Source organism: Theropithecus gelada, chromosome 15, assembly GCF_003255815.1.
Source record: "Theropithecus gelada isolate Dixy chromosome 15, Tgel_1.0, whole genome shotgun sequence".
Taxonomy (NCBI): Eukaryota; Metazoa; Chordata; class Mammalia; order Primates; family Cercopithecidae; genus Theropithecus; species Theropithecus gelada.
In genome coordinates, this window is record NC_037683.1 from 12,676,082 (window position 1) to 12,701,371 (window position 25,290).

General features: G+C 42.9%; 1 protein-coding gene across 2 annotated transcripts in view; it reads right to left on the reverse strand.

The window, feature by feature from the left end:
- Positions 1 to 25,290, reverse strand: part of MVB12B (multivesicular body subunit 12B) — a 180,485-nt gene that overhangs the window by 125,344 nt on the left and 29,851 nt on the right. For both annotated transcript variants that reach the window (XM_025360209.1, XM_025360210.1), the window contains exon 3: positions 267 to 374. In XM_025360209.1, the coding sequence (XP_025215994.1) occupies positions 267 to 374 (108 nt within the window). The remainder of the gene's footprint in view (positions 1 to 266; positions 375 to 25,290) is intronic.

Sequence of the window (25,290 nt, forward strand, 5' to 3'; positions counted from 1 at the left end):
AAATGAGAGCTGGGAGAGAAATTTCCTGGTTTCCTTTTGAGAACACAATTGAATGGAATTCACGGTACACTTGGGTACGTGGTTAATAACACTGTTAATAAATGAAACACAGTGCTGGCTGCCGATTCTACCCAGTTCACTAAAACCACAGATAAATTAATATGGCAATGAAAATAAACCACAACAACAACCAAATGAGGAAATTCCAAACAGGAATGTAAATTACTTGTGCTCACTCAGCAAATGGAAACTACAACTAGACTTACATTTTCTTTGGAAAATGATCTTGTGAAACACAGGTATCTGGTAACCTTGGATTTAAATAAGCCGTCTTTCCAGAGGTCAGCATCCACACCATCTGCTGTCTGTGCAACCTACACCGGAAAGACAGAGAAAAGGATCGCAGGTAAGGCAGGAAGGAACCGAAGGTGTGCGTGGGCCACTTCTTTCGTGCCTGTTCCAATTAACACCAGCCTGGGATCTCCCGGCATCTCATTAGTTCATTTCACTAGGCACTGGGATGAGATTTTCCAAAAGGGGAAAAGGGAGAGTGTGAAAAATACAACTTCTAAAAATACTGTCCCTGGGGAAGCCATTGATTAAAGACACCCTGACAGAAATGGCTCTAATGAGAAAAGAGCAACTTTTGTCGTAATGGACCAAAAAGGGATTGGCTAAGTCAGCACATTAAGTGGTTTTTACCACTTACTTGGGGGCGGTGGGGGGGATGGTGCAGGGTGAAGAAAGGAGCCCAGTGGGTGTGATGAGCCACCTGTGGGGGCGCTGCCTGTGGAGAGGGTGACACAGCCTCCTGCTCTAGGGCCCTGGGGCCAGCTGGGTGCTTCAGTCAATGGGATTCTCCTCGGGGCTGGGTGGGAGGGAGGCCGGAGACATTTCACTCCACCCTGCGTCCTCTCGGTACAAGCCTGAGAGTGGTGTTCAAAGTCAGAAACTGGATCGGGATATAGAAAAACAAAACAAGACTCACTGGGTTCCCTGTTTCTAGTCTCAATAAGTCATTTTCTCATCTGCAGCTGTAGAAATTCTTTACTAGGAAGTGTCTGAGAATGACGCCAGCCAGACTTGATCTGAGTATCGAAGCCCCTGTGACCTAGACTGGGGCTGGGCTGGGGGATATTGACATGAAAGACCAGGCTTTGTGGGAGAGAGTGCAAAGGAGATGGAGAGGAGGAGGAGAAGGCTAGAAGAAGGTGGTGCTTTCTTCCTGTTTCTTTCCAGACTGCTCTGTGAATCGCTGGTCAGGGCTTGGTCTGCTTTCTGACTCAGCCTCCCCGAGAGTATGAATCAACCTTGCACACCTTCCTTCAAGCACCGCAAAGGGGAGCATCCAGGAAGACTGAGGAGCAGCGACCATTTTGGGATAAACTCTGCAGGAGGTCTCTGAGCAGTTCACTTTCTGACTCCTTCTGGGTTGTCCTTTTGAGCTTTAGACTTTGGGATCCAGTCCTTGACCTGACAAGCTCCTGCCCATCCTGACAAACTGCTGGAAGTGCCTCCATTCTTCACACAAAACTGCCCTGATTCAGCCCCATCCTGCACACTGACTGCAGGCTTTACGCGGGCCCCACGGCACATGGATGGCCTCTGCCTGTCACACGCTCAAGGCAGAGGCGGGAGCCAGGACCCCAGCCCAGTGGGCTCAGGCTCCCCAGGACATTCCTGGAGCCCACCACAGCCACGCTCTCTGAGGCTGCCTCAGAAAAACCAAAAGGCCAGGAGGCAAAAGAAAAAAAAAAAATCCTTGTTTTTCAAACCAAACAATTGTAAATTAGCAAATATAACAACAGGAAAAGAAAGGCCCTTATGATAAAGATGCAAATATATTTGACCTGAAAGCTGAAGGAGGAATGGTATGGGGATAATTTTAGGAACTATTTGCTCCAAGTATGTCACCCCCACAGATAGAAACAGGATGGAATGGGGGTCAGGCCTTGTGAGCATTTTTTCCCATAATGGTCACACATACAGTTTCTTGGGAAACATGAGATTTAAGGCAGTGGTCCCAGCTCCTACATACCAAGGACCCCCTATGCTCATTTTCTCGCATGGATTCCATGTTTTGAAAGATTTTTGTCTCCCAATGCACTTTTTACTGGATTTCCTCAATTCTAGGATGCAGTCATTTGGGGAACACCCCTTCACACAAAAAAGGCATAGTACCATATCCAAACACATGCATCTGTTTTACGATGCATCCCAATTTCAGAACCACTAAAATGTAAAAATAAAAGATGCTCTAAACAAAGGGAATAAGGGGACCAACATGATCTCTCTATAATAAATGCATACTTTCTAAAAAACCTTCAAAAACAGAAACTGTCTGCAGGACACTCCAAGGCTGTGGAGCCACAAGCTGCCTTGGAAGAGAGGGAGCTGTGTCTTTAACCTTCCAAGAGACAAGGGAGTCTAGAAGGGCTTGTTTGGCTATCTGGAAATGCCGCGGAGGGGTGGTGTGCATTCTAACCTAAGGCTAGAAAGGTCTCCAGGACTTGCCAGTGATGGTTCTCCCCACCCACCACACTGCTAGAGCTGTCCTTTTTCGGAGTGAGAAATGAAAATGTAATGGGGGAAGCTGGCAGTGTGGGCCCCTCTGTTTGAGCCCGCGTTTCACTGTTTGGGCAGTTAGAGCCCCCCAGTCCTTGTCTGCGAAGCATTAAAAAAGGATAACCAAAGGCCCAGCTTTGACCTGGGCCACAACTCATTTGCGATGAGGTGGAAGTGTGTAAAGGTATAATGAGGGGCCCAGGGAGGTAAGGTGGGAAGAATGAGAGAGAGAGGGAGAGAGAGAACCTCCCCTAACCTCCAAGGAAGGCGGTGCTGGGCAGAGAAGGGCTCTGGAACAGTCCCGGAGGTCTGGATGGTTCAGGGACCCACAGGACCAGGTACTGGATGAGGAGTGAGATGTGAGTTCCTGGCTCCTTGAGAGCACTGGGAAGGCGGCCCTGGTGGAACAAGGAAGGTATTTCTGGCCCGTCTTCCCTACGTCAACAAGATGTACCCAGAGGCTTCTCCCCAACCCAGTCACATAAAGGTACCTAATAACCTAAATTCTTCCCATCCCAAGTCAGGAGAGCTAATGATCTGCAAGATAAATGATCTATCTATGGGCTGAAGTCACAGTGCCAAGAGGAGCCCTCATACCTGACTCAAGGCAGGGTCTACCTGGCGGTGCCCACACCCTCCTGGTGGCGCTGCAGAAGCTTACAAACTCAGCAGTCAGCCTCAGGTCCCAGCATCAGGAAGCTGTGGGGAGGTGGGGTGTGGGGTAGAGGACCAAATGCTCTGCGTGCAGCAAGAGCAGCATGGAATTCAGAGGTGGACCTGAACTTGAGACCCAGTAGCTTAAACCAGTCCTGTCCTCCTCTGCAAAGCGGACATGCTGCCTTTCCCTGCGGGCATCACTGCCAGGGACACAGGAGACCACGAACATGCGAAGTGCCCGCCTTAGTGCATGAGCACTCCAAAGACAGTGCTGATGTTTTTAAACCAAAAAAGAGGGCATCTGCTCCGGCAAACCAAGCCTTGAAAGTGATGTCAGGCCACATCAGGGTTCAAAAAGTCCTCAGTTGTCCTGGGGCTCAGCGCCAATCTCTGGGACCAAATCTGGTCTTTCCAAACACAAATGATATACTTGTACAAGGAACATCTGCCCTCCCCCTGCTATTCCACCCTGGACTATAAGCTTCACAAGGACAACGGCAGTGCCTGTTCTGCTTGCCGTTTTACCCCCTGTGCCAAGCACAATGCCTGACACGGATGGGTTCCATCAAACCTTGTTGAAAGGATAAATGAACGAGTCCACTCTGCAATCAGGGCAGTGTGAAAGCCACATACCCTGCCAGCTACCCGAGTAAGGTCATGGGAAGTTTTTCAAATGAAATTTCCGGGATTTAATCCATTGAGCTGAGTGAATCCCCTTCAAAATCACCACTCTGAGGCACACAGCCATTTCAGCACGGAGGCCACCTACTCTTTTGGTTATCTTGTGTGTTTGCTGCTTTGTTCCCAAGACAATTCGATGTCTGCTGACTGCAGAAGCTTCAGAGTCTCTTACAGGGCCTCACATGCACATGTGCACACGTGCACGCACGCACATGCTCTTGCACACTCACACTCACACATTCTCACAACCTCTCTCCTAGCATTTCTTCCCCGGGAGTAGGAGCCGCCTCTCAGGGGGAGCAGGAGGGCCCTGGGGCTAGGCAGTGGCGGACTGTACACATGGTTTCTCTCTCTTCCTGCCAGGATTCTTCTAAACCAACAATCAAATGGAGAGTGCAGAAGCCTCCACAATGAAGAGCGAAATGGGAGAAGCAGCACAAAGGCCTGGCGCTGCGGAAGGCGGAAGGCAAGGGATTTAGCCAGTGGAGGGGTTGTGGCCTAAGGGGCCCATGGGAGCTGATACTGAGCAGAGGCCGAGGATCCAGAATCACCAGACACCACTGGGGTAGGGGCGGGGGAGCAAGTGCAAGTTTAGGGCTGAACTGGGTGGACTGAAACAAGTTCATAAACAAAGTGGTTAGACTCCCAGGTGCCCACCCCCGTTTCAGGTGTATTTTCTGCAGAAAGGAACCCAGCACGGGCTCAGGACTCTAGAACACCGGCAGGTGGGGAAGGAGGTTGGAGGTCGGCAGGAGGTGGGGGAGGAGGTGCAATTCAGAGTGGAAACGAGGGTAACTGAGTAACCATGCGTGCACACTGAATGGCAATGGCAGGCCCCTCCCCGCCACCCGTGCTTACCCTCCTTCTTGCTTCCAGCCGCCTCCCCTGAACACTTGACACTGAGGGCTTTGTCTATGGAGAGTGCCAGGGTGGACCAGCCCATGATCCCTGAGCCAGCTCCCTGCTCGTCGCCCCACTATGTAGCACACCAGCCAGCAGGCCCCCCACCCACAGGGCTCCAGCCCATGAGCTGGTGCCTCCATCTTAAATCTCAACCCACAACAAAGGGTCACCAGGCACTGGGGACAGGCTCAGACATGACAGAAGGGCCCAAAATAGAAAAAAGGGAGCTTGAAGGAAGCACAGAGAATAGGGGGAAGCAGTGCCGGCTCAGGACAGAGAACCCAGTTTGTAATTAAATCCTCAGAGGGACGGGTGAATAGACTGCAAATACCAAACAAGAATAGACAGTATTATGAAAACCTTTTTAAAAAGGAACAATTTGAGGACAATATAAAGAGACTAGAAATTATAAACACTGGAAGAGAAAGCTGAGAAAATCTTCCAGAAGGTAAAGTACAAAGAGGAAGAGATCAATTATAGGAATGAAAACTGAAGGGTCAAGACAACATCCAGCTAACAAAAAGTTTCAGAAAGAACTTTTAAAATAAAAAACAGAGGGGGGCGGAGCCTCTGTGTTAAAGAGGTCCTGAGTGTCTCTACAAAGTGGATGAAAAAGACCCACTCCAAAACGAAAGAACAGAGAATCCCACCACACTGGGGATAAAGGAACCACTTTAAATACTTGTAGAGAAAAACAACGGGTCACATACAAAGGAACGGGAATCATTTTGTATCAGGCTTCGCAACTACAACACTGGAAACTAAAAGACAAGAAAACAATGTCTTCAAAATTCGGAGGAACTCTGGAATCCCACACCTAAGCCCACTATCGATTAAGTGTGAGGGTAGAATAAAGACCTTTGCCGATGTGCAAGGACTTAAAAAGTTTATCTCCCAGGGGCCCTTTCTAAGGAAGCTACTGGAGGATGCATCAGCAGAACCGAGGATTAAATCAATAAAGAGGAAACCATAAACTCCAGGAAACAGAACTCACACAGCACAGCAGCCAGGCGACAGCAGCACGCCCGGGCCCAGACAGGGAAAGGAAGAGACGTCAGGGCAGCAACCTCTGGGGAGGAGGGGATGTGGAGGGAAGAGCATTTAGAACTGTACTTTCGTGTTTGAAAGAAATAGGGATGGGCATGTGACAACTGCCTTAGAGCATTTAGAAGAATGAAAACAATGCACCTAAGGCTACTTGACAAAAAAAAAATCAATTTAAAACTTAAAAAGACATTTTAAGAACGTACTGTGAAAATCAATAGGCACCTGGACAACTCCTCAAATGAATGAAACAAGTTTGATTAATTCCAAGAAAAAATAAAAGGTTGTATGAGAAAGAACACACACTCCTAATATGCTACTTGATTCAGTGGTACCCAATGTCTGCATTGTAATCTATGTGAACACTGAGCATTAATCCACCAAAAATTGTGATAATGCCTAATGGGAGGAGATTATAAGAGAAGAAAATAATCAAGAAATAAGGAATATAATAAAATTATTTAGAAATATGAAGATAAAGTACTAGAGGGAAAAAAATCTTAAAAACTGGAAAGTAAATGCTTCTGGGAAATAAAAAAGTGAAGGTGGGGAGACAGGGCGGGGGCTGCTATATTTTCTTACGAGCACTCTGATTTTTTAAACTGTGCATGCAGGCAGCACTTGGTTAAAGTAAAAGCAAAAAAGAAATACCTCACGGAAGATAGTATGATAATTTGTTATTTCTTTTAGGCAAGCTGCCGCTATTGCTGCCATCAGGGACGTGACTAGCAATGCAACATAATCTCACTCCCAGTTAGCTTGTTAGTGTGTTCCCAAGTGGGTGACAATGTCCAAAGCTGCAAGTCCAGCTGATTCCAACCTTCCCCACTGCTAGAGTTCATCAAAACTCAACATGCAGATGCCTGGAGGCGGAGCTGCAGCACCCAGGGAGTCCCTGGGATGGTGGCTGCCAGTGCCGCAGAACCAACACAGGGCTCTACAAACCCTTTTCTCACACAGCCCAGGTCTCTGATTGCTTTCTGTGGCTTGAGTTCAGAGGTCTCATTCTGGACCACTGTGCAGCAGTCACAGAGGATGATGTGCGTTCAGGAAGCCCTGAACAGTCCCCTGGACAGTGGGACTGGCTACCTGCGGCTGGCCTGTAAGACATGCTCACTGTAAAACGACCTCTGAGGTTAAATGTAAGCAGTCTCCCTGGTTTAAGGGATTCCCTTAATCCCTGAAAGATCTGGGGGCCGGGGGCCTGGGGGACAGCTACTGTGAAGACCCTAGGGTAGAAATAAAGTTGTTGTATTAAAGGGACAGAAAGTGGGGCTCTGTAACTGGAGCCTGGTAAGACGGAATAAGTGTTATTGATATGTTTACTGAGGCTCAGTTTATAAAGGCAAGAGTGGGTGATGATAAATTTCTAATGATTAGAGGACATCCTCACAATAAGAGACTCAACAGCCATTTGAAACAACTTTGTACACATACACATACTAACATGGGAAGTTCAGGAGAAAGAGTAAGTTACAACATGGTTTGTAAAGTACAATCCTATATTTTGTTTTCAAAACAATTATCTGTATAGAAAAGGATCTAGGCAAATATAAAGCAAAGCATTAACCACTGTTTGGCTCTGCACAGTTGAGATTATGAGTATTTTTAATGTTCTTTTTTTTCCCCCTGCATTTCTGCTTTTTTGGCAATGAGCATATATAGCTTTTATAAGAAAAATAATTGTAAATACTTCATTTGATGGGGTGAAAAATAAAAATCCGCTGGATTTAAACTTGAGAAGCACTTTGTAAATCAGCTATCCAACTAAGCCACCTAACGAGGAGCTGTGCAGTCAATCATTTCAACCGTCAGAGGTTTTCCAACGTTGGAATTGAGTGCTCCTTGCCAAAGAGAAACTCTCAAAAGACAAGCTAACCACCAATTTCATCAATCTGTTTACACCCCGGTGTTTCAAGAGAGCCCACCCACAACTCAAAGGTGTACTCAGCAGACAGAAAGCAATGAAAGCGGCCAGGAAATCCTGCAGACATTCCAAAGGAAATATCTGGCTGACACGATGAACGAGAATGAAGTTCAAAGGCCTCTCGGTATGTTAGATCATCAACAGTGGAAACACACGCACTTGGCCCAGGCCAGACAGCGGCCAACTGTGAGCCACTTAAACTCAGTAAGAGCAGGGTGGGCACAGCAGAGGCAAGGAGCCTATCCAACCATCCGTGGACTTCCTAACAGGTGGTGTGCCCAAGATGCTTTCTACAAATATAAAGTGAAAGGAAGAGGCATTTAACTAATGCAGTGAAGAGTGCAGGAACTCTCAATTGTTTTTCGGTTCTGATTTTATTTGCAACATTTTCTTATACTTTCAGCTGAAATGTCTCTTTTTTTTTTTTGAGATGGAGTCTCGCTCTGTCGCCCAGGCTGGAGTGCGGTGGCCGGATCTCAGCTCACTGCAAGCTCCGCCTCCCAGGTTTACGCCATTCTCCTGCCTCAGCCTCCTGAGTAGCTGGGACTACAGGCGCCTGCCACCTCGCCCGGCTAGGTTTTTGTATTTTTTTTTTGGTAGAGACGGGGTTTCACTGGGTTAGCCAGGATGGTCTTGATCTCCTGACCTCGTGATCCGCCTGCCTCGGCCTCCCAAAGTGCTGGGATTACAGGCTTGACCCACCGTGCCCGGCCAATGTCTCATTTTTTTAGCAAAAGAAATGAAAAGCATAAACCTGTTCCCTGAGACTAATGCATCTCCCTCAGTCTCCAGGTGGTCCTCTCCACTCACGGGGCACAGGGACACAGCGGACCACCCAGCCCTGTTGGCCTTGCACCCCTCTGGGCCTCCTGATACTGTATCCCCTCTCCACTCTAGTTCTCCTTCCTCAGACAGGTCTTTCCTACCTGTGCCCCACCATTTCCGGTCTCCCTGCCTTTGCTCGTGTTGCTACCTCTCGCATCTGTCTTGTTGAAATGTTCTCATTATTTAGGGCCTGGCTGAAAGAACCTGCCACTCTACAACCTCCCTGATGATCCCAGCAGGCAAGAACTTGGATTTCTGGAGTTGGGTAGATTCGAGTCCAAGTCCCAGCTCTGCCACTTACATACTAGGGTTTTCCAAAGTCACTCTTTTACTCTCTGAGCCCCACCTAAAAATGACAATAGAAATAATATCTACCTCATAGGATTATCTGTAAGCATTAAATGAGAGAAAGCACAAAAAGCAGTTAACCACAATGAGATACCACTTCAGAACCACTATGGTAGCTACAATTAAAAGGACAGGCAATCCAATTGTTGGCAAGGACATGGACGAATGTGAGCTCTCTGCACTGCTAGTGGGATTGTAACACGGTGCAGCCACTTTGGAAAACAGTCTGGAAGTTCCTCAAAATGTTAGACATGGAGTTAGCATATGACCCAGCAATTCTAATCCTAGGTATATACCCAAGAGAAATGAAAACAAGCGTCTACATAGAAACTTGCACTCAAACGTTCATGACAGCATGTTGTTTTCTTAATTACCAAAACGAGGAAATAATCCAAACGTTCATCAACTGATAAAAATGTGGCATAGCCATACAATGAAATAGTATTCTGTCATAAAAGGAATGATGTACTGATACATAATGCAACTTAGATGAACCCTGAAAACAGTTTGCTAAGTAAAATAAGATAGACACAAAAGACCACACATTACATTATTTTGTTTATATGAAAAGTCTAGAAATGGAAAATCCTTAGAGACAGAAAGTGGATTGGTGCTGCCAGGGGCTGGGGGCAGGAAGAGTTGATGGAGAGAATGGCTAATGAGTGGAGGGTTCTTTAGGGGGTGATGACAATGTTCAAAATTAGGCAGCAGTGACAATTTTGCAACTCTGTGGCTATACTAAAAACCAATGGACTGTATTCTCTTAAAAAGTGAATTTTGTGGTGTATGAATTATATCTCAGTAAAGCTACTAATATTTCTAGAAGTACTTAGCATAAGGCCTGGCACATGGCAGACACTCAAAAAATGTTACCTACTTACTATTATCTCTGGTCCTTAAAGTCAAGATCTTACCTTATTCATGGAATATTTTTGTGAGTTCCTAGCCCCATGCCTTGTTTATAGTACACAATCAGATATTTGCTAAATGACTGATTGAACCATTGAACCATGAAAAGAATGTACGGTATGAAAAATACACAAAGACTGAAGCCTGGTGCATCTAAGACTACACAAGATAGCCCTTTCCTCATTCTACCTGTGGCACAGGTGCCTTGGCCACACCAGGCATAGAGGGGACGGCTTCCTGAGGCTGGGCAGGGAGGCAGAAAGCAGATCCCGATTCCCAGCAAAAGCCCCTGAAGAGGCGAAGGGATTAGGAGCCCTGGCTCTGCACCTCCTGATTGATGAAGGGAGCCAGGCAGGGAAGACAGTTCCATGGGAGGCCTACGAGACAGGAAATGGGAGATACACGCAGGCAGGGCACCTGGCCGCATCGGAGCAGGTATGTCCTCCTTGTTCCAGGTCATCAGGAGGGAGGCTCTGGGCCAGAAGAGCTCCCATTTCTGTCACACCCAGACAGCCAAGCTATGACACGGCCCGGAACCTCCACAGGCCTGCAGAGAGCAGCATCAGCAGCCGAGAGGTTGCCTCGTGGCTGGTCCTTACCCAGGGGAAGGCCGGCTCCTCTCAGCCACAGGATACCTGGTCCACCATGGCACTGCCAGTGACACATCGGTGGCTGAAGTAGGGACTAGTCAATCAATAGTACCCAGACACCTGATTGTCACTACAGAGGAAAAACTAAGTTGAGCCCTACCTCAATTTGTCAAAAACAAATTCTTGATGGATTAAAGATGAACTGTGAAAAGCAAAACTTCCAAACTTTTAGAAAAAAAAAGTGGAGTATATTTATGTTTTAATAGAATTATTAAAGAAATAGATGGACATGTACAAAACCATCTATAAAAGAACAGGCTGATGAGTCCTGCTACCCTAAAATTGAAAACTTGGATGCCACAAAGGATACAAGACACAAAGTAAAAAGAGAAGCCTTAGACTGGGAGCAGTGCACAGTGACAATGGATTAACATCCAAAATAAGGAAATAAAAAACCCCTCTAGGCTGGGTTCAGGGGCTCATGCCTGTAATCCCAGTATTTTGGGAGGTCAGGGCGGGCGGATCACTTGAGGTCAGGAGTTCGAGACCAGCCTTGCCAACACGGTGAAACCCAGTCTCTATTAAAAATAGAAAAATTAGTTGGGCATGGTGGCAGGTGCCTGTAATCCCAGCTACTCGAGAGGCTGAGGCAGGAGAATCACTTGAACCTGGAGGCGGAGGTTGCAATGAGCCGAGATGGCGCCACTGCACTCCAGCCTGGGGGACAGAGTGAGACTCTGGAAAAAAAAAAAAAAAGCCCCTACCAAGCAATAAGAAAAAGACATTACCCACAAGCAAAATGGCAGTGCTCGACCATTTACGGCAAATCACTGACCAAACCGCAAATGTCTAACAAAATGAGTGGAGTATAAACCTGAACCTCCTGCACGCCACTTCAGAGGGCACATGATTATATCCAGAAAGGAGAAAATGACCGGCAATTCTATTCCTAACTTGTTCCCTAGAGAAATCCTTAGCATAGAGACAAAAGGATATTATTTACAACATTGTTTACAGTATTGCATTATTGAAAATGACCCAAATCCTCGCCAACATATGAATAACTAAGTTATAGTATATTCATGGAATATAATTCTATACCACTTGAAAATAAATGAACTAGAGCTGTATCAGCAAGGAAAAATATCTCAAGAACACTACTAAGAAAAAAAACCACGTTGGCCGGGCACGGTGGCTCACGCCTGTAATCCCAGCACTTTGGGAGGCCCAAGCAGGTGGATCACCTGAGGTCAGGAGTTTGAGACCAGCCTGACCAACATGAAGAAAGCCCATCTCTACTAAAAATACAAAATTAGCCGGGTATGGTGGCGTGTGCCTATAATTCCAGCTACTCGGGAGGCTGAGGCAGGAGAATCGCTTGGACCTGGAAGGCGGAGGTTGCAGTGACCTGAGATTGCACCACTGTACTCCAGCCTGGGCAACAAGAGCGAAAATCTGTCAAAAACAAACGAGCAACAACAACAAAAAAATCCCATGTTGAAAAATACAGATAAGTGTGACATATATCCCACGTAGGATATTACCTATATAAAGTGTGAAAACATGGAAAGATATCTAGGAATGAAAAACACCAAACTCAGAGCAGTAGAGACTGTGGAAAGGAAGGAGGCATGGGCCTAGCGGGGGGTGCATGGGCATCAATAATATTTTCTTTTATTAAAAAAGAAATCTAGGCCGGGCGCGGTGGCTCAAGCCTGTAATCCCAGCACTTTGGGAGGCCGAGACGGGCGAATCACGAGGTCAGGAGATCGAGACCATCCTGGCTAACCCGGTGAAACCCTGTCTCTACTAAAAAATACAAAAAACTAGCCGGGCGAGGTGGCGGGCGCCTGTAGTCCCAGCTACTTGGGAGGCTGAGGCAGGAGAATGGCGTAAACCCGGGAGGCGGAGCTTGCAGTGAGCTGAGATCCGGCCACTGCACTCCAGCCTGGGCGACAGAGCGAGACTCCATATCAAAAAAAAAAAAAAAAAAAAAAAAAAAAAAGAAATCTGACAGACATTTGGTGAAACATTAAGACTTGGAAAAGCTGCATGGTGGATACATGGGCATTTGCTACATTGTTCTCTATACTTTTCTATATATTTGGAATATTTTGTCATATAACTTTTTAATTTTAAAAATCAGATAATAGACCTTAAAAAGAAACTTTTTTTTTCAAATCTCACAAATGTGCATAAGGAATGGAGTTGCTGCAGGCAATACAGGACACCCAGTGAAATTTAAATTTCAGACAAACAACAAATACTTTTTTTAATTAAAAAATCTTTCAAAATGTTCATCCTGTATTTTTATTTGCTAAATCCAACACCCTTAACAAGGAGGCATGCACTAAAAGCTTTGTTCAGTGAAAAACTGAAGGTGAAAGAACTACTGGTTGAGCAGCAGAAGGCTCCTGGGGCCCTCACCCAACCACGGAGCATCACACACCCGTTAACAAGAGTGTAGAGGGTCTACGCGCACAAGTCTAGAAAGATCTACATGACACGTGTACATCTTTCATAAAAATAAAGCATGAGCTGATGGCATGATCTAATTTATATTAAAAACACAAATTACAACGATATATTTCTGTAAGTCATTTACATATAAATGCAGAGAAAAAAGTCAGGAAGAAAAATGAGCAAACTGTTGTGGTTGAAAGGTACTTAAGCTTTGGCTGTTACTATTTAATTTTTTTTTAGATAAAAGATATTCTTCTGTTCCTTATTTAATTAAAAATAAATACTTTTTTTGGTGAAAAGAAAAACATAAGTCTAGAAAGATACTTGCAAACTGTCAACGAGATGTATTGGCATTAGAGGAAAAAAGAAAGGTAATATTTTCACTCTTTGGTTGATAGAATTCTATATGATTTAGATTTTCTGAGATGAGCTTTGATAATTTTTTAAATGTCATGCAATATTAAAAAAAAATTTTTTTAAAGACAAGGTTTTCCAACCCTCTCTCTACCACAGTATCCAGGGAGTTCAAGATAATCTCATTATGGAGGGTGCACCTGCTGAGCAGGGAAGGAAGAAAAAGCAAAGCAGGGCAGGCTCCAAAGCCTCTTCCTGGCTGGAATCTGGGATAACAATGTTTGCTCCAAATCACCCAATACCAGCCTCCCATGCCAGCAGCATTAGAACATGGGCCTTGACACTAGACAGATGTGATTCAAATCCTGGGTTCACCAACCACTAGTGGCTGTGTGGCCTTGGCTAACCTCTCCGAGCCTTGGCTTTTGTCTCTGTAAATGGAAACAATAGGTCCTAGCCCATACAGTTGTAGTTACAGCACCAAAGAAAGTGCTTTGGTCAGTACACAGTAATCACTTATTATGCTAAGTATTGGTGTTGCATCGGAAACCACTGCTTCCCTTCCACACCTAGATATGCAGGTGGGCCTCGCATCAAATAGAGCCCTCCCCAGCATGGGCCATCATCACTAGGCTGCAATTCATCTCTTCAGGCCACAAGTCTTTCCTTTTCTTTCAGCACACATTCACTAGGCATTTATGATATGTAAGGCACTCCTTCCTCTCCCTTCTAGGATGGCTCCCAGGTGAGCTGAATCAGGAGTGAGGACGCAGGGAAGAGAGCCATGCAGAGGTAGGAGACCTGGGTTTGACCTCCGCTCAGCCACACCCTTGAGCTCTTGGAGGCTTTGCTTTCTTACTTGTAAAACAAGATTGCAACAGTAACTTGGCAGGGTTATTGTGTGAAATAAATACTGTGTGTGGAAGCAACTAGCGCAGGGGCAGACACAGTATGGATATTTGGTGTCACCAGAAGTGTCAGACAGAAACACCTCAGTGCTGTAAGGGAGCGCCAAGTGCTGAGAGCTCTCAGAAGCAAGCATAAGGCAGAAGAAGGAGAAGAAGGGGCAGGCTGCTGGGAGGATAAACAGAACCAAAGGTGTCTTCAGATGGGATGTATCATAAAGGGCTAGCAGGCAGAAACGAAGCAGGGGCAGACGGGCAGGCACACCCCTAGAACACAGGACAGAAAAGGCCAGGGTGTGGGTCCTCCCTGGCATGTGTGGGAAGCATGGGGTTGGCTGGACCACTGGCCACACAGGTGAGAGAGAGACAGCAGACCATACGACCACAGAGATCTGGTGGGAGGAGCTGGAACCTGGGAGGCTGCAGGGCAGATGCTGTCTTAGGACCTGCCCCATCCTAGGGAGCAAGAGGGGGAGCATGGCTGGAGAGCCCTGGGCAGGGGGGAGAAATTCTCAGAGTGGCACTTACAGGAGAAACCTGGAGCCGAGATGGGAGGCACCAGAGACTGCTTAGAAGAAACTACCCGCGTCAAGAATTGTGAGGACCTCATCCAGGTGGTAGCAGAGACAGAAGAGGAGGATGAAAAGATAAAGAAGTGCCTGATGGGGTGCCGGCAGGCAGGGCTGGCAGAGAACCCTTGGGAGGATTCTGGCTTCTGTCTCGTGGGAACATTTGGAAGAAGGGTAGTTGTGGGTTGGCTCTTCTATTGGGAATGGTAAGGAAACAGAAGAGGAGTTCGGTTTGGGAATATTCAGGTTGAGGTGTCAGCCAGTCAAGATTTGTGGGCTTGTCCAGCAGGCTGGTGGAAATGGAGGCCCGGTGTTATGGAGAGCACAGGCTGGCTGCGTGCCGTCGGAAGCTCGGCGCCTGGCAGGGCCGGACGCCAAGTGAGAGAAGAGTGCTCAGTGCAGGAGGCTGGGTGGGAGCTGGGCAGGGTGCACAGTGAGGGAGACGCTACTACAAGAAAGGCGGTCAGAGAGGAACAAAGCTGAATGCAGCTGGAATCAAATGGAAGCAATGCAGTATTTTAGGAAAGAAGGACTACAGAAGAATATCCGATGATCTAAGAAAATGCTGCAAAAATACACTAAGAAAATATGATGTAATAATAAGCAGGTTATAAAATTTATATAAATAGAATCCCATTACTGCTAAAACACACATACATACACAAACTAAAAGAGAGTTAAAGTGTGGACAATAGTTTTCCTGAGTTATAGGATTACAGGTTGCTTTTATGTTCTTCCTTGTGCTTTTTAACATCTTCTACATAGTCTAGAGTGAACATGTACTAGTTCTGCATTCAGAAAACGAATATATTAAGGAAGGAGGAAATTGGTCAACAATAACCAAAGTCGAGATGAGGTCGAGAAGAATAAGGATTAGGAAAGAGCCACTGAGTTAGACAATTTAGGAATTGAGGGGTGAATGGGGATAATGAAGAGGAGATGGCAGGCAGGGACGATTTTGGGGAGTAGGGCATCCAAAGATGGTAGCTGGCGGGGCTAGTGAGATGAAGGGAGGGTGGCGGAGGCAGCATCTGCTAAGAACAGAGGGGACAGGGGCATGTCTTCGTGGAAAGGAAGACATAGAGAAGGGGGAGAGATTGACAGCACAATGGGGGAGGGAATTCCAAGCAAAAGTCAGGCAGGAAGATGTGGAAATGAGAACTCACCTACTGGGATTAACCTTGGGAAGGAAGAGGGTCACTGAAGGGTGCTCCAATCTCTGCTACCCCTGTTTTCATTTTAATCCTTCAGTCTGGGTCTGTAAATTCCACGTAGGTAAGTGCTACATCCGACCATTTACCACTCAGATCGCAGTACCCAGTACAGGCCCGTCGTGGTGGGGGCTTAATAAATAAAAGCTTCCCTCTTTCTCTGCTCCATCTCTAAAGTTTGATGAAATCTCCCTTTGGACCCAGGAAAGTGGGTTTATAAAATAAGCACGCCAGCTGATTTAGAGAAACAATAGAAAGGCATATTAATAAGCAACTGCACAGTCTGGAGGCTGGGTGCAGTGGTTCATGCCTATAATCCCAGCATTTTGGGAGGCCAAGGCAGGTGGATCATCTGCGGTCAGGAGTTCGAGACCAGCCTGGCCAACATGGTGAAATCCCGTCTCTACAAAAATGTAAAAAATAGAAAAATTATCTGGGCATGATGGCGGATGCCTGTAAGACAGGAGAATCACTTGAACCCGGGAGACAGAGGTTGCAGTGAGCTGAGATTTTGCCATTGCACTCCATCCTGGGCAACAGAGTGAGACTCTGTCTCTTAAAAAAAAAAAAAAAAAGACACTTTGGGAGGCCGAGGCGGGAGGATCATGAGGTCGGGAGATCGAGACCATCCTGGCTAACACAGTGAAACCCCGTCTCTAATAATAAAAAAAAAAAAAAATTAGCCGGGCATGGTGGTGGGCACCTCCCAGCTACTCGGGAGGCTGAGGCAGGAGAATAGCATGAACCCGGGAGGCAGAGCTTGCAGTGAGCGGAGATTGTGCCACTGCACTCCAGCCTGGGCAACAGAGCAAGACTCCATCTCAAAACAAAACAAAACAAACGAACAAACAAAAGAACAAGAAGGGAGGAGTTTTTCTATCAAGCCAAATCAATTAACCTCAGGGTGGGTCCAAACCTAAGACACAATTCCTGAATGCAATTCAAGAAGGCTATGAAAGCAATGGGTCTAAGGTAAAGTGGCAACATCTCTGATAAAATACATTGTGTTTGCCTTAGCTAGGGCCCTAGCAGGATGTGATTAGTAGTGAAAACTAGTGATCCCGCCAAAACTTCAGCAGCCCCGTGCACACTCCCACCCATGGTGCTGGCTCCACCTCTGCCCTGGAGTGGGGAGTGCAGCCTTCTCTGGCGCCAGCCAACTCAGACTGCAAGGCCTGGCTCTGGGCTTCTTGCTGGTTTTAACAAAGGGGCCCTGAAAGAGACCCATCAAGACAAGGAGGGCAGGAAGAGTTAAAGTGATGGGATTTAAGAGAAGACAAGTTGAACTCGCGCCGTTCATGAGTCATGCCCAATGACAGGAGGCAAGAAAGGAAAGGAGATAAACTGGTCCTCATGTCTAAGTCACTCTTCTTATTTACTCTATTACTCAGCTCTCAAACCACATTGCCAGCTGTAATTGCATTTCAATTCATGTTTAACACAAACATAACTTAGCTGGATGTTGGCATCCAATATCCCAGACACAGAAAGGCAAAACAGAAAGGAGCCAGCTAATTCAATTCAATAAATGTCCTGTGCATGCTGGTGGAGAATGTGTGCACCAGGCCCCGTGCTGCGTACTGGGGGTACACCTATGCGAATGGCACAGCTCCGTGGCCTCCTCCTCATGGGGCTCAGTACACAGGGAAGTAATTAAAGAGTGGTAACTGTAATTAAACTGTAACTAAAGAGTGGTAAGCACTGCAATGGAGGAAAAAGGTGCTATCGAAACATACAGAACCAGAACATAATTCCACCGGGAGAGGAACGGCGGGCACGCACGAAAGCACAGAGGCAAGGATGGGCGCAGCACCTCTGAGGAACTGTGTACAGTTCAGCGGGGGCAGAATGAGAACACGAAAAGTAGGGAAGGAGCAAATCTAAACAAGTCTCAGATGCCAGTGAAGTCCATCCATTGGATAGACACTTACTGAGTGCTAGGTGCTCAGCACTTGGTGGTAAGTAAAACAACGAATTTGCCTTTGTGTCTAAAAACAGAGAGCCAGAGGACAATTCTAAGCAGGTGAGTAACCTCATTTTTTGGAAAGTTTCCATTGGCAACAGTTCAGGGAAAACCGGAGAAGATTAGAATGGAGTTAGGGAGATGCACTAGAAGACAATCCAATAGGCCTTAAAGGAGCGTGGAGAACAGAGTGAATGTGTATTTGCTTACTCCACAGGTCAATCACTTCTTACATTCTTCCCCAATCACCTGCCACTCCCCACACACACGGTAGAATTTGTAATCACATAATTTCCCATCATATACACCTCATAAGTTTGTCATTCTAAACCATAATCTAAAGGGTCATGGAACAGCCAGGAAACATGGGAGGGAATTAGAAACAATAATTCAATGAGGTTGTTGAATGTAAGAGAAATATATTTTTAAAACATTAATTTTCTTTCTTTTTTTTTTTTTTTTTTTTTTTGAGACCGAGTCTTACTCTGTCACCCAGGCTAGAGTTCAATGGTGTAATCTCGGCTCACTGCAACCTCCATCTCCCGGGTTAAAGCAACTCTCCTGCCTCAGCCTCCTGAGTAGCTGGGATTACAGGCACCCACCACTATACTTGGCTAATTTTTGTATTTTTAGTAGAGACAGGGTTTCATCATGTTGACCAGGCTGGTTTTGAACTCCTAACCTCAGGGGATACGCCCACCTTGGCCTCCCAAAGTGCTGGGATTACAAGTGTGAGCCACCACGCCTGGCCAAAAATTAATTTTCTTTTATGCAAGACATGTAAACCATACCAATAACCATTTTAAAAAATAAAATGAGGTGGGGGAACCAGTACCAGTTACATTAGCAAGGTCAATTGTCAAGGTTAAATTAGCTCTGTAAAACAAATGACGAAGCTTCCAATCTTTTTTCAAAGCTTTAGGATAGTTTGTATCACGTAAAAATTAACTGTTCCTTGATAATTTGAGAAAATGTTACTTTAAAGCAGTTTGGGCCTAGTGCTTTTGTTGCAAATAATTCTCTAACAATATTTCCAATTTCTTCCTTGGATACAGGCTTTTTAGGATTTCTTCTCAGATAACAGTAGAAATTACCTAACTCATCAGGATTTTCAATTTTAGTCAAACATGGCTGTACATAAGAGCCACACATCCTCTTCTTTTGTAATTTTGAAATTTGCTATATTCTTACTTTCCTTTTCCCAACTAAATTTTCCTTATCTTTATATTATTTCATTTTACTATTAGATTTGCCATAAGTTTATCTATTATGCTTTTTACAAAGATTCAATTCTTAATTAACATCTCTCCCTCCTTTTCTCTTACTTTTAATTTCTGATTTTATCTTTGTTATTTCCTTCCATGTGTTATTCTAGCTATTTAAGCTGTGGGACAATATCAAGTGGTTCAATATACATGTTACTGGAGTCTCAGAAAGGGAGAAGTGAACAAGAAATACTTTAATAACAAACAGAATGTTACAAATTTGATGAAAACTATAAACCCACAAATTGAAGAAGATCAATGACCCTTGAGCAGAACAAACATTAAGAAAACTACACCAAGGTATATCATAATCAAAATGCTTAAAACCAGTGATAAAAAGAAAACCTTAAAGACAGCCTGAGACCCCCTATGTACAGAGAAACAAAGGTAAGAATGACAGCAGACTTCTCATAAGAAGCAATGCAAGCCATAAGATAATGAAGCAACATCCCCTTTTTTTTTTTTTTTTTTTTTTTTATAGTTTCACTCTCTGCTCAGGCTGGAGTGCAGCGATGCAATGACAGCTCACTGCAGCCTTGACTTCCTGGGCTCAGGTGATTCTCCCACCTGACCCTCCTGAGCCGCTGGGATTACAGGTGTGCACCATCACGCTCGGGTAATATTTTGTATTTGTAGCAACAATTTTAAAGTACTGAAAGAAAATGCCAACTTAGATTTCTATACCCAAGGCAAACATCCTTCAAAAACAAAGACAAAATAAAGACTTTGTTCATACAAACAAAAGCTGAGAGAATACATCACCAACAAACCAATACTATGAGAAATGTTCAAAAAAGTTCCTCAGGCTGAAGGAAAATTATATTAGATGAAAATGCAGATCTACACAAAGCAATGAAGAGCACTAGAAATAGTACCATAGGGATAACTATAAAAGACTATGTTATTATTTTTAAGTCTAAGATAATAAAATTTTAAAGCAAAAATGATAATAATGTATTGTGGAGTTTATGACATATGTAGAAAAAAAATGTATGCCAACAATAGCACAAGGGCCAGAAGAGGAGCAATAAACATCCTGTTCTTACACTACACATGAAGTTGTGTATTACTTAAAAGTAGACTGTGATAAGTTAAAGATACGTGGTATAAACTCAAAAGCAACTACTGAGAAACAACAACAACAACAACAAGAAATAGAACTGGTAAGCCAACAGAGGAAATAAAACGAGATAAAAATAATTAATAAAAAATATGTTGGAAATATAGGAAAAGGGGAAAAAACAACAGATGGGAAAAAATAAACAAAGAGCAAGATTAGTACATTTAAACCCAACCACATCAATAATCATGTAAAACGTAAACAGCCTAAACATTCCAATTAAAAGGAAGACGTTGTCAGACTAGATAATATGATGTCTACAAGAAACCCACTTCAAATATAAAGACACAGATAGGTTCAAAGCAAAAGGGTGGAAAAGAATGTTTCATGCCAACACAAATCAAAAGAAAGCTGTAGTGGCTATACTAACATATGACAAAGCAGATTTCAGAGAAAGGAATATTAACAGAGATAAAGAGGGTCACTTGATAATAACGAAGGGGTCAATTAATCACGAGGACATATCATTCCTTAATGTTTATGCAACTAATGACTGAACACCAAAATACAGGAAACAAAAACTTACAGCACTGAGAAAAATTAGACTAGACTAATCCACAATTATAGTCAGAAATTTTAATACCCTTCTCTTAATAATTGATAGAACAAATTGACAGAAAATCAGTAATAATACAGAAAACTTGAACAATACTAGCAACCAACTTGACCTAATTGACATTTGTAGGACACTCAACTGCAACAAAAGAAGAATATACATTCTTTTCAAGTGTATGTGGAACATTCACTAAGATGGATCACAGTCTTGGCTGAAGTCAATGAATCACAGCTTGCAGGCCAAATCCAGCCTGTAGCCTGTTTGCATATAGACTATAAATTACAGATAGTTTTATATTTTTTCAAGAGTTGAAAACATAATAATATACAATGGAGATCATATAGCTCACATATAGCTCATATATTATCTGGCCCTCTACAGAAAAGTTTGCTGACTCATATTGTAAGCCATAAAACTATGTTCTCTGGCCACATGGAATGTATTCTTAGTAACAGAAACATATCCAGAAGTCCCCAAATACATGGAAACCAAAAAACGTACATCTTAATAATTTATGGGTCAAAAAAGATATCAGAAGAGAAATTAGATAGCATTGTGAATGGAATAAAATTATACACAACACAACGAAATTTGAGGAATGCAGCTAATTCAGAGTTTAGAGGGAAATTCATAGCATTAAATGCTTATGTTAGAAAAGAAGAAAGGTCTCAAATCAATGACCAAAACTTCACCTTAAAAAGTAGAACATGTAACCCAAAGTAAGCAGAAGAAAAATTTAAAAAGTAAAAACAATAAAGTTAAAAACAAAAACAAGAGAAAAAGTCAATAAAACCAAAAGCTGGTTCTTTGAGAAGATTGATTAAATTGATAAAACTAAGACTAGAACTAAAAATAAAATGGAAAGAACTAAAAACAGAACTACTTTTTGATCCAGGATGGCAGCTTGAGCAAGAAAAAAAGAGAGATGACACCAATTACCATTATTGGGAATAAAAAAGAGTATGTTCTCCAGATCTTAGAAGCATTAAAAGGATAACAGGGAAATATTTTGAACAGCTTTATGCCCAGGAATTGGAAAAATTAAATTAAATGAAAAATTCCTTAGCAGACACAGACTACCAAGGCTCATTTAAGAATAGATAACCTGAATGACACTATATCTATTTTAAAAATTGAACTGTTATTTAAAAACCTTCCCACATCCAGGCCCAGAGAGCCTCACTGGTAAAATCTACAAATATTTACAGAGCAAATAATATCAAATAGACATTAAATATTTCAGAAAACAGGCAAGAAAGGAACACTTCTCAACTCATTATACGAGACCAGTATTACCCTAATACTAAAAGCAGATATTATAAGAAAACCACAGACCAATCCATATTCCTTACGAACATACACATAAAATTTCTTAAGAAAATTTTAGAAAATTGAATCTAACAATATATTAAAAGGACAATTTATTATGTCCATGGGGGATTTAATCCAGAAATGGAAGTTTGGTTTAACACTCAAAAATTAATCAGTATATTTCATTATATTAAATGATTAAAAGAGAAAATCCAGGCTGGGCATAGTGGCTCACATCTGTAATCCTAGCACTCTGGGAGGCTGAGACTGGATACCAGCTTGGGCAACAGAGTAACACCCTATCTCCATAAAAATAAATAAATTAAATTAAATTAAAAAGAGAAAACCCATCTATTTTATCTATTTTAAAATCCACAGCGAATGCCATATGTAAATGGTGAAACACTGAACACTTTCCCCCTAAGATTTGGAAAAAGGCAAGAATGCTTGATTTCACTACTTCTACTCAGTAGTGTACTGGATGCTCTAGCCAGTGCAGGGGGGCAACAAAAAGAAGTAAGAGGCATACAGACCAGAAAGGAAGAAGTCAAATTGTTTTTATTCACACACAACATCATTATCTACATAGAAAGTTGTAAGAAATATTCAAAAAGGTATGAGAATTAATAAGTGAGTTTAACAAGGTTGCAGAATACCAAGACAATCTACAAAAATCAATTGTATTTCTACAAACAAGAATGGATTTAAAGTAAAGATAAATACCATTTACAATAGCATCAAAAATATGAAATGTCTAAAAGATTAGACAAAAGATCTGCAAATTTTACACTAACAACTAAAAGACTGCTGAGATAAATTAAAGAGGACTTACATAAATGAAGAGATGTACCACATTCATGGATCTTAAGACTTAATATTGTTAAGATGTTAACTATCTGCAAATTGACCCATACATTTAATACAACTCCAATCAAAATCCCAGCAGGCTTTTTTTTTTTTTTTGTAGAAACTGACATGCTTATTCTTAAATAAATTTGTATTAAAAGTTGAAGGACCTAGAACAACCAAAATAACTTTGAAAAAGAATAAAGTTAAAACACTACTTGGTGTTAAGAATTACTATAAAGCTACAGTAATCAAAGAGTATGGACTTGGCATACAGGCAGACTTATAGATCAATGGAATAAAACAGAGTCTAGCAATGTGCCTATATATCTACGATCAGTTGATTTTTGACATAAGTGCCAAAATAATTCAATGAAGAACAGATATTTTTAAAGAAAGGGTAATAGAACAAATGGACAGCTATATATAAAAATGATATTTGATACATATATCATACCACATATAACCATTAACTTGAAATACATCATTGATCTAAATATAACAACTAAAACCATAAAACTTCCAGAAGGGATTAGAAGGAAAAGTCTTGACCTTAGGGCTAGCAAAGATTTAGTAAATGTAATGCAAAAAGCACTAACTATAAAAGAAAAAAAATTAATAAACTAGACTTCATCAAATTTTAAAACTTTTGCTTTTCAAAAATACTGTTAAGAAAATGAAAATGAAAAGGCAAGCTACAGACTGGGAGAAAACAGTTCATACATATCCAACAAAGGAATTGTACTTAAAATGTACAAAGAACCCTTTCAACGGAATAAGACAACCCAATGAAAAGCAGGTAAAACATGTGAACAGATGCTTCACCAAAGAAGTCATACTAATGGCAAAAAAAAGCTCAAAATCATAACTTGTTAGAGAAATGCAAACTAAAATCATAAACAAATACACACCCACTAGAATGGCTAAAATTGAAAGAATGACTATATCAAGTGTTGGCAAGGATGTGGAAGAACTGAGACTCTAATGCTCGGCTGCTGGGATACAAAATGATACAACCACTTGGAAAATAATTTGGCAGTTTCTTTAACAGTTAAACATACATCTACTGTGTAATCCAACCCTTCCACTCCTAGGTATTTATCCATAGGAAATGAATGCATATGTCCACACACAGACTTGCATATGCATGTTCACAGCAGTTTTACTTTAATAGCCCAAACTGGAAACAAGCCAAATAATCCTCAACAGGTAAACTGTCATACAGGTGTACAACAGAGCACTACTTCATTGGACTATGGACATACTCAACAATATGAATGAATCTCAAGATAATTATTCTGAGAGAAAAAAGCCAGACAAAATAAAGAACTTACATGAAATTCTAGAAAATGCAACCTAGACTACAATGACAGAAAATAAGTAGACCAATGGTTTCCCAGAAATGGGGTTGGAGAAGTGAGGGCTTGTATTAGGCCATTCTTGCATTGCTAGTCTCAGGGAATACCTGAAACTAGGTAATTTATAAAGACAAGAGGTTTAACTGGCTCATGGTTCTGCAGGCTATACAGGCATGGCATCGGCATCTGCCTGGCTTCTGGGGGGCCTTAGGGAGCTTTTACTTATGGAGGAAGGTGAAGCGGAAGCAGGCATGTGACATGGCCAGAGCAGGAGCAAGAGTGAGAGAATGAACTCAGGTGCCACACACTTTTAAATGACCAGGTCTCTCCAGAGCTCTCTCTTGAAAGGACAGCACCCCAGGGGAATGCTAAGCCATTCATGAGAAATCTGCCCTAGTGATCCAATCACCTCCCACCCGGCCCTACTTTTACCCATGGGGGGATTACATTTCAACATGAGATTTGGGGTGACAAATACCCAAGCTAAATCAGGGATGCATTGTAAAAGGGTAGGAGGAACATTTTAGGGGTGATGGATACGTTCATTATCTTAACTGTAATGATGGTTTCCCAGGCATTTACATACATAGGCCAAAACTCATCAAATCATACACTCTAGGTATATGCAGTCTATTGTATGTCAATTATAAAGCTATAAAAAAAGAATCTATGCGCAACAGAAACCAAACACGTACATACGATAACAGAAATGACAAAACATCTATGGGATACTTTAAAAGTTCACGAAAAAGGACTAAAACAAGACCTAAGTATTCAAATCATGTTCCCAGATAGGAAAACTCAGTATTGCAAATATGTCGATTCCCTTCAAATCAACTTATTAACTCATTGCAATTGCACTGAGGATCAAAACATAGTATTTTGTGCAATTTGACAAGTTGAATCTAAAGTTATTTTAG